The following is a 10,290-nucleotide window of genomic DNA, read 5'->3' on the forward strand; positions in this document are numbered from 1 at the left end:
GCTTTATTTTCTTGCTCTCTATAATTGGTGGTTTTTCCTTTTCCTTTTTCCCAATACTGTAGCTTTCTCTTAATCTTTACCCTTCTAGTCCATACTCATTCCCTCCAAAGCTAGGCTGAAAGAACCAACGAGCCATATTTTAAAAAAGAGCTTATTCTTGGAGTACCTAGGTGGCTCAGTCGATTGAGCGTTCAGCTCTTGGTTTTACCTCAGATAGTGATCTCATGGGTCGTGAGATCAGGCCCTTTTTCAGGTTCCCAATCAGCTGGGAGTCTGCTTGGAGATTCTCTCCCTCTGCCACTCCCCCCAGTCTTTCTCTCAAATAAATAAATCATTTTTTTAAAAAGGGCCTTTATCATTTATCTCATCCCAAAATAAGCAATTCCAATCATGTCTCATTAGACAATTATTGCATCTTTGAAAAAGTGTGATAATTTTCAAATCTACATCTGCAGTCCACACCTAATACCCAAGGGGGTCCTTCTATCCATATCCCAGAAACATCTTTTTAAAGTAGGCCCCCCATCCAGCATGAAGTCCAATGCAAGATTTTAACTCACAACCCTGTGATGAAGACCTGAGCTGAGATCAAGAGTTAAGATACCTGACTAAGCCCCCTAGCCACCCCCCAGAAATATCTTTTTAAAAAGCATGTTAAAAAAATTTATCTTTTCCATAAACCTGTTCCTTATACATTCTTTTAAATTCACTATCCACAATCCCTTATTTGAAATTCTGAAAAAGAGCTCTGAAAATATTTAGTAAATACAGCTTCAAAACATTTAGCAGAACTTGAACAAAACATGAGACTACAGGGATGCCTGAGTGGCTCAGCAGTTAAGCGTCTGCCTTTGGCTCAGGGTGTGATCCCGGGGTTCCAGGATCCGAGGATCGGGTCCAACATTGGGCTTCCTGCATGAAGCATGCTTCTCCCTCTGCCTACGTCTCTCCCTCTCTCATGAATAAGTAAATAAAATCTTAAAAAAAACAAACAAACCCATGAGACTACAGCCTTTATTTATCCCACATAATGGTTTGGTAAAAAATGTTACTAATACTTAACTATATAGGACTCTACCCCAGACCCTGCTGGAGGTGCTATCCAATTCATATGCACTATAATGCCTTTCTAAAATCTAAATGAGGGGTGCCTGGGTGGCTCAGCGGTTTGGTGCCTGCCTTTGGCCCAGAGCATGATCCTGGATCAAGCTCCCTGCATGGAGCCTGCTTCTCCCTCTGCCTTAAGTCTCTGCCTCTCTCTCTCTATGTCTCTCATGAATAAATAAATAAAATCTTTAAAAAATAATTTAAAAAAATCTAAATGATTAGAATTCTGAAATTTATATATCTCAGAACTCAGAAATTATATATCTTTATATATATATATATATATATATATATATATATATAAATATAAAAGAATTCTGAAATATTAGGCATAAATGGTTTCTTAAAGACATGCATTCTTGATGGGGTAAATACTGCACCCAAAAGGGTGAAACTGGTTCATGGAGAGTGGGAGACTTAAAATGTTACAACAGTATGTGGTTCTCCAAAGCTCAACATTATCAACAAAGTCTTTTTTTTTTTTTTTAATTTATTTGAGAGAGAGTACAAGAGTGAGCATGACAAGGGGAGAGGGAGAAGCAGGCTCCCCACTGAGCAGGGACCCTGACACAGGACTTGATCCCAGGACCCGGGATCATGACCTGAGCCAAAGGCAGATGCTTAACAGACTGAGCCACCCAGGTATCCCAAGTTTTATTTCTTAGTATTTAATTTTTCTCATTGGGCATTCTTGAGTATTACTTGAGCAGTATTGACACTGATTTCATGGAAGGCAGACAGTAAGTATGCAAAATCTGTACTACAAAGTTATGGTGAATAGATGGCCACGACTAGGGGACTTTCTCTTGACTGACCACTGGATTTTGAAGTCATACAAGAAGTGGTTTGTGCATACCTATCATTATCCCTTGCAGATGTTACTTATGTTTGATCCTAATGCTTTCTTGGAAATTATAGCAGTTAAAAGTTCACTTAAAATAACTTTAAGAAAGTGTTTGTTTTTCTATTAGAAAAATGAACACTTTGATTTTAAAGCTTTTGATTAGTTAAGTATTTATAAATGATAATTTGCATATGCAAAGAATTAAATGATAAACTTAACTGCTTGACATGAAAAAATTTACAACTTAAATACCTTTTAGATATTCGTTTAGATATTATTGACATTTTTCTTTTTTAAAGATTTTATTTATTCATGAGACGCATATGCAAATCAATATTATAATCTGTAAGTAAATAGATTACATTAAAAGTTATTCAGCAAATACAGCTACAAACCTTAGTTAAATGCAAACACTTTTAAATTTAACTTTTAACCTAAAGTTCTTATTTCTTCATTTTTTTTTTTAAAAGATTTTATTTATTTATTCATGAGAGACACAGATAGAGACGCAGAGACACAGGCAGAGGGAGAAGCAGGCTCCATGCACCCGGAGCCCGATGTGGGACTCGATCCTGGATCTCCAGGATCCCGCCCTGGGCCAAAGGCAGGCGCTAAACCGCTGCGCCACCCAGGGATCCCAATTTAAAATCTTTTAAAAAAATGTTTTGATGGCATGCAAGCAAATTAGAGTGGGCTAAGAAATGATTGAGGAGAGGCAAACTGTTTCAAGAAATTTGGAGTGTGTGACAAAAGAAGAGGTTAATGAGGCTCTTATCAAGTCTACACAAGAAGCCTGGGCAATGTGGCAATGTTTATCTCCTGGTCAAATGGCCAAATTTTTCCTAAAGGAATATTGGAAGTTATACCAAGAAGGTGGAGATACTAGTTCATTCACTAGTTCATACTGCCTCCTAATGTAGTTTGGATTTACAAGCTACATTATATTAAAGTGGATTTACAAGCTATCTAGTTTTAACTAAATATTCACAAAATGGATAAATGGCTTGGAATCCTATCAATAAACTTAATGGGAGATAATGTTAATAATGTAAGCACAAGGGATCCCTGGGTGGCGCAGCGGTTTGGCGCCTGCCTTTGGCCCAGGGCGTGATCCTGGAGACCCAGGATCGAGTCCCACGTCGGGCTCCTGGTGCATGGAGCCTGCTTCTCCCTCTCTCTGCCTGTGTCTCTGCCTCTCTCTCTCTGTAACTATCATAAATAAATAAAAATTAAAAAAATAATAATAATGTAAGCACAAGAGGAACAAAAAAACAGCAGAGCTGATGTCCTTGAAAGTGTGACTCCTAAGTACCAGGATTTCACCTGCCGCATCACAATAAAACAAAAACAGTGGCCAGCTAATCAGATAGTCAGCCAAAAATTTAAATTATCTAGAAGACTACTTAAAATACGGACTTCTAATCTCTTGTGCATCTTTTTTAAAAGATTTATTTGAAAGCGGGTGTATGAGTGCACAAGAGTTGGGGGGGAGGGGCAGAGAGGGAAATGCAGGCTCCTTGCTGAGCAGGGTCCCAAGACTCTGAGATCATGACATGAGCCAAAACCAAGAGTCAGACACCCAACCACACCCCCTGGGTGCTCCTGTCTTCATCCTTTCAAAATGTTTTTAAACACATAAATCAAGAAATATTTTATAAAATACACATTATTTCTAATATTTTACAAGTAAGACAGGCAGTTCTTGGGCTATATTTGGCCTCAAATATCCAAATATTTGGTTAGCTTAAGGTTTTTAGGTATTTTTTTTTTAAGTAGGCTCCACACCCCACATAGAGCCCAATACAGCCTAAACTCATGATGGTGAGATTGAGACCTGGGCTGAGATTGAGTCAGACGCTTAAACCAGGTGCCCTAAGGTTTTTATTTTTTTTATTTTTTATTTATTTTTTTTTTGCCCTAAGGTTTTTAGATCTTAAAGAGTTAACTTGTAATATTTACAAATGTTTAATCCAATAATATCATGAAAATCTGGATTTCCAACTTCAAGGGGAGAGGGACTGTGGAAAGAAATGGGAAATTATGCAATAAGGCAATGCTAGACCTCTAGTCCCCGTGGCAAAAAATGGCTAGAGCTGCATAGACCGCATGGAGCTCTGTAGTTGGCCTGCCAGTCTCCATGTGGTTGATTATCCATTAGAATTTATTTATTTATTTTTTTAGATTTTATTTACTTATTCATGAGAGACAGAGAGAGAGAGGCAGGCAGAGACATAGGCAGAGGGAGAAGCAGGCTCCACACAGGGAGCCCGATGTGGGACTCGATCCTGGGTCTCCAGGATCACACCCTGGGCCAAAGGCGGTCACTCAACCGCTGAGCCCCACCCAGGCATCCCTCCATTAGAATTTAAACTCAGAAATTGCACCAGAGAGACAGATTTTTGTTTGTTTCATTCACCACTGTATTTCCAGGGCCTAGAACAGTCCCTGGCACATACTAGGTATTCAAGAAACATTTGCTGAAATTGATGAATAACCATTGCCTGCCTGGCCCCTAAAAGTATGTTTCTGACAAGTTTTCATAGCATGTTACTGCCTTCCCCTCAAAGACAAACTAATTAACCTGTATTTAGCATAGAGCCTGAAGCATACTAAGTCCTTTATTTATTCATGGACTAAAAGCAATTACTATGAGTACTTTATTACATGGCTATAAACACCATGCTAAAATGGTCTACATGCTTTTGCTCATTGAATCCTCCTAACCCTTATGAGGTAGATATTATTATCCCTATTTTAGAGATGATAACTGTAAGACTGTGGAGATTAAGTTATTTGAAAAAAAAATTATATTACAGATTAAATAACTGATGCAATAAAGAATATGAAATTGGCTATATGAAGGGTAAGAACAAAGTACCATGGAATTCAGAGGAGAGTTCACTTGCAGTTTGGAAGGCATAAAGTATTTGAGAATTCACGAAGGAAGTAGCATTTTTAAAAAGATTTATTTATTTATTTGACAGAGCAAGAGAGCGCATAAGCAGGGGGAGCAGCAGGAAAAGGGAGGAGGCTCCTCACAGAGCAGGGCTCAATCCCAGGACCCCCAAGACCCCAGGATCACGACCTGAGCCGATGGTAGATGCTTAACTGAATAAGTGACAGACACACAGGTGCCTGAAGGTAGCATTTAAATTAAGACTGAGAGACGCCTGGGTGGCTCAGTGGTTGAGCGTCTGCCTTTGGCTCAGGGCGTGATCCCGGGATCTGGGATCGAGTCCCATGAGGAGCCTGCGTCTCCCTTTCCTAGGTCTCTGCCTCTCTCTCTGTGTCTCTCATGAATAAATTAATAAATCTTTAAAGTAAATAAATAAGACAGAAAATCAAGCAAGATTTCCATAGGAAAAGATGGACGGGGAAGGGATTGCTTCTTACATTCTCAGCCAGCAATGCTAAAGGACAAAGGAGGTAGTCTGAATGGAATGCAGATTATGAAGTCTTTAAAATAGAATAAGATTAGTAAAATCAATAGGAAGGCCTTGGATATCATACTGTATAGGTTATGATTTTATCCTGTAGATGATAACTCCATGAAGATTCCTAAACTAAGGAGTAGAGTGACAAGGTCAAATGGATGTTTTAGCAACATTGCTACAAGAATTACAGCAGTGGTACAGGAAGCTATATAAAAGATCTGGAGGACTTCTAAATTATTAACTTTACAATTTACTCTTTTTTGATATCTAGTACTTCACTGAATCTTCAACTGCCAATACAGAAAGGGAATAAAAGAGTGAGGAACGAAAGATGGATAGATGCCCTAGTGTCTGGGCCAGTAGTCCTACCATTAACAAAAATGTAGGAAAAGCAGGCCAGGAAAGGAGTTTGAGTTTGATGCTTGTGTGACACTAAGGTCATTGATGATTAGGTGCCTGCTCTGCAAATAGCTGTTATACACTGTTGGGTGGGTGGGCAATGTTGGAGGGAAATTAAAAGAGATGGGCTAAGTTACTTCTTGATCTGGAAGTGTTATCAGAACGGTTTTGTTACTTGCAGCCAAAAAACAAACTAGAAGTGGCCTTAGGTATCCTAGTTAAACCAAGAGATAAGACGATTCCAAAGTTGCCTAATTCAGTTGCTCAAAAACATCAAATTCTTCCCATCTTCTCTTTCACCCTGAGAACAGCCTGCTCTTATTTATAAATTCTGCCTCACGACCCTACCATTACTAATGCTAATTTCAAAGTCAGAAAAGGGCTCTTTTCGAGAAGCAGAACACAGCCCTTAATAGCCTACAAGTTGGTTAGAACCATACTATCTAAGTGTTCTATTTACTAGCTCCGACCTTGCACAAATGACTAAACTTCTCTGTGCTTCAGTTTCCTCAACTAGAACACGAGAATCTGAGACGTAAAGGAGTTAATACCGTAGTACCTAGTGCCTAGCATATAGCAAGTTCTATTTAAGTGCTGGCTATTATAGCTTGCCCATCTCTTTCTCTTTTTTTTGAGGCCCTCATACTTTGTTGATACCCAAATTAAAATAGATGTTGGCAATCAATCAATCAATCAAAACCTGGATAATCTCTTTTAAATAAGGAAGTATTTTCCAGAAGTCCCCCAGGCTTCCCTTCCTGTCTAATTAGCCAGAGCTGCATCACAAACCCAATCAATCACTGCCTAGGGAGACAGAATTACAATAATTGGTTTATAGTTTATATTAATCAAGACCTATCCCTGGGGCTGAGGAGGGGCTGCCAGGTTCCTGGTTAGCAAGATGTCAGGAATCGGTGATAACACAACCAGAGTCTGCCAAGGCTTAGTCTTTAGAGACTGTGGTCTCTGCTAGGGAAGGTTACAGTAAGTAACTTCCAGAGCTGCAAGCATCACCCCCCACAGGCTCCTAATGGCAGTGAAATCACTACAAGTCTGTTAAAGCTAATGAAGTTTGGTACAGGACTAACAGTATAAAATATGGGCCAGAGCTTGAGTGGAGCTCACCTGAGAACCAGTGTGAGAACAGCAAGTTCTAGATTCATGGAGGTGTGGTATACAAGCTGTGTTAGTGACCCCAGCACACAAAAGACCTAGATCACCAGCCTTGGACAAGTCACTTAATCTTCTCAAAGCCTCAGTTTATTCATTTATGAATGGGGATAACCCAAACTACCTCGGATTCCATGTTAGGATTAAATATATCCTTACACTAGTTTCACTCACATCATATAAGGATCAGCCAAAAAAACACATACACCAATAGCTGGATGTTCAGAAAGACCAAGTGGGACAGGGCAGAGGTACCTGAAATAGAGTTGAAGAGAAAGAGAGGCTGTCTGACTCTATACTAAAAATCACTTTCAGGACCCTGAAAGTGTCCTGAAAGACTTTGTTGCTCCACATAAGAACCTCCATTTAAGTCTCCCAGAAAATGACTAATTTTACTTCACACCTTAACTCTAAGAGGTTTGTGTACAACAAAATGGGTAAGGATCTCACTTCTGCCTTTGTAGCTTACTAGCTGTGTTATCTTCTCTAAGGTTGTTTCCCAATCCATAAACTTTTTTCCCTGAGCTTGATAAACTTAACATTAGCTCCCTCCCTCCCTTTGAGGCACCAGTGTTTCTAAAATTGAAAGCCAATAGGAAATTTACAACATAAAAGTCCCCTAAATTTTCTATTGATAAATAAAGCTGCAGTTACAAAGATAAGTCCATAAGGCTTGACAGTGGATTTTAGAAATAAAAGTGCTTAAGGGAAAGGAATGCTATTGAAGGTAGAAAAGAAATCTGTTCTGATGCCTATGGAGCTCTTAGTAGGCTCTAAACACTGTGCTATCTTAGTCCTCAAAGATCTTGACAACACTCCCTTTCCCCTCCTTCTAGAGATGAGGAAAGGAAGAATCGGAAAGGAAAATAACATTGATTGTGGGCTGTGCTAGATGCTTTCTACTGCATTTGATATTTAAGTGACTTCTCTGGATGAGAGCTAGAAAGTGGCAGGCAGGATTGTAATACCAGATCTGATTCTAAAGTTACTGCCCTGCAGCTCAAGGGAAAAATTTATGTTTCCTCAGGATCAGAGTTCTTACAAAACTCAATCCCAGAATCTCATTTAGCTCTCCCCTCTACACACAATAGTTGGGGTTAGCAATTCACTTTGGAGTTTTTCCGTTTTGTTCAGACTAAAGATTTCAAAGTGGACCCATTAGCACCAAAACAAAACACCAAAAAACCCCAAAACAAAACCCTTTACAACTTTGCCTAGGGGTTAAAAGCTTTCTTCCCTTCTTTCCAGCCCAACCACTAGGTGGCCAAGCCATAACAAAATGCAGCTATAAACCAGGGCATTGGTGGGATCACCCTGGTTTAGCCACTAACTGTGTGTGACCTTGGGTAAGTTACTTTACCCCTCTCTAAGCCTCAGTTTCCTTACCTGTAAAATAGAGTAACAGTTGTATCTGTCTCACTGGGTTGTGCGCATTAAGTAAAATGTGACATGTAAAGCAGTCAGAACCATGCCCACGCGTAGGAAGAGCTTAGCAAGACGAATAGTTTTTAATGCTTAAGAGAAAACAGCTCTTCACTGATGGTGCTGTCGCTAAGTCCAAAGACCTCGCCTTCTTATTCCGAGCTCAGGCCTTGCCAGCCGGAGTCCCTTCAGAGAGAGCAACAGGTCGCTCCTTTTCTCCTAACCAGGGCCAGGCCCACACCTGAAATCCCCAATCTACCACATGTGGCCCCGAGGTCTTGGCCTGCGGTTTCCTACTACTGGGCTGTCAATGGGTCCAACCGAACCACCCCATTTCCGCCCGCGGCTCGGGAAGTTCTGCCGGCCTTCAGCGGCCCGGGCTGCTTTCGGCATGGCTGCCCCTGGTTACGGGCCTGGAGTCGGCTCGCCCGGCGCTGCCTCACCAGAGGACTATTCACGACGTAAGCAGGGTTTCCCCGGAGTTTACAGGAGCCCCCGGATCCAGTCAAGGTGCGCGTCGGTCAAACACACGCCTGGCGAGGGCTCCTCAGCGCCGCCCCGGCCTGCCGCCGGTAGCCCGTCCCCCAGCCCCGGTCTCGGCGCAGGCCGGAGGGGCGGCCCCCTTCCAGCCCCCGGGAACGCGTGGGCTCCGGCCCAGGGCCACCACGTGGGGGCTCCAGGCGTGGCAAGGTGCTCCCGGAACCAGCCTCCGAAGACTGCTCCCGCAAGGGCCCTCGTCCGGCCCCGAACTGGCCTGAGCGGCTCTCCCGGCCTGGCTTCTCCCCTCAGACCTCTCTGGAGGAGCCTCAGACATCTTCCGCAGACCAGAGACAGGCTCCTGCTAGATCCCAAGCCCCAGGACTGCCTCAGCTCGAGTCCCCAATTGCCTGGCGTCCTTACTCACCCATCGCGGCTCCGCTCGCTCCTACTTGGCGGCGGCAGCGGCAGCGGCGGCAGCTTCAGCGGTAGCTTCAGCAGACAATATGGCGGATCTGCAGGACGGCAGCCCGAAACGGACAAACAATTTAACATTCAACCCGGGGAAGAAACGCGCTCTCCGCCCCACAGCCCAGTTTACTGGGAGGAGCGCATTTAAAGAGACCGCAGCTACTAAAGGCGGGGAAATAGGGACGGATTATAAAAGGAGTAGTGGAGAGCGACTAGGAGGGATACTTACTAAGGAAAATCAAGAGTGCTTAGGAATTCTCAGCCTTTCCTGCTCGTATTTCCTCTTTATAGTGCGGTCTCCTCCCCTAGAAAATTTTTCTCCCAGAAACGCATTCCTTCCTCTCGTAGTTAAAGCCGATCACAGACCCTGAGCTAGATATTTATAAGGAATCCTCTGGAAGAAGAGATTTGCTTAAGGATATGGAGATAAGGAAATGAAGAAGTTAAGAGTAAACCCGATTACAACCTTATTGGGAGATAAGAAGTGGAAAAATAATGAGACCGGTCCGGGGCTTTATAGTTGACAGAGCGCTTTCATCCTCCACCCTACCCCCAGCAAGCTGAGCGCAGGGGGTGGGAGTGTGGGGGGGGGGGGTGTGGGGTGTGTGGGCGGGATAGGTTCTGTATTTTTATCACCATATCTTAGGCACCTAGCACAGGATCTGCACATGGTATATGCTCCATAAATAATTTAGTAAAAAAGGAACAAATAAATAAGCCCGTGATTTCTAATAAGCGAGGATGATCTCCCTTTTTAGAGATGAGGAAATTGAGGCTAAGTGTTCATGTGCCTTTTGATTCATGGAATTTATGGCTGGTATACATCAGACCTCCCTTCCTCCATAATGACAGGCCAGTCCTGTCCCCCACCTCAACAAACAGAAGGCTATGTCTTCAAGTCACCAGTCCTACAGGGAACTGTCTTTTGGCAGCAGAATGAGACCTGGGTTTCCAGGTTCTGTTGCA

At 42.4% G+C, this 10,290-nt stretch overlaps 1 protein-coding gene across 2 annotated transcripts in view; it reads right to left on the reverse strand.

The window, feature by feature from the left end:
* KPNA6 (karyopherin subunit alpha 6) overlaps positions 1-9,434 on the reverse strand; it is a 52,470-nt gene extending 43,036 nt beyond the window's left edge. The window contains exon 1 of one of the 2 annotated variants that reach the window (XM_077898684.1): positions 9,281-9,434. In XM_077898684.1, coding sequence (XP_077754810.1) covers positions 9,281-9,284 — 4 coding nt within the window. In that variant the 5' untranslated portion in view covers positions 9,285-9,434. Of the gene's footprint in view, positions 1-8,340; positions 8,771-9,280 lie in introns of those variants that run through there. The other variant, XM_077898685.1, reaches the window with a different exon arrangement.
* Positions 9,435-10,290: the final 856 nt, after the last annotated feature.

Source organism: Canis aureus, chromosome 5 (genome assembly GCF_053574225.1).
Source record: "Canis aureus isolate CA01 chromosome 5, VMU_Caureus_v.1.0, whole genome shotgun sequence".
Taxonomy (NCBI): Eukaryota; Metazoa; Chordata; class Mammalia; order Carnivora; family Canidae; genus Canis; species Canis aureus.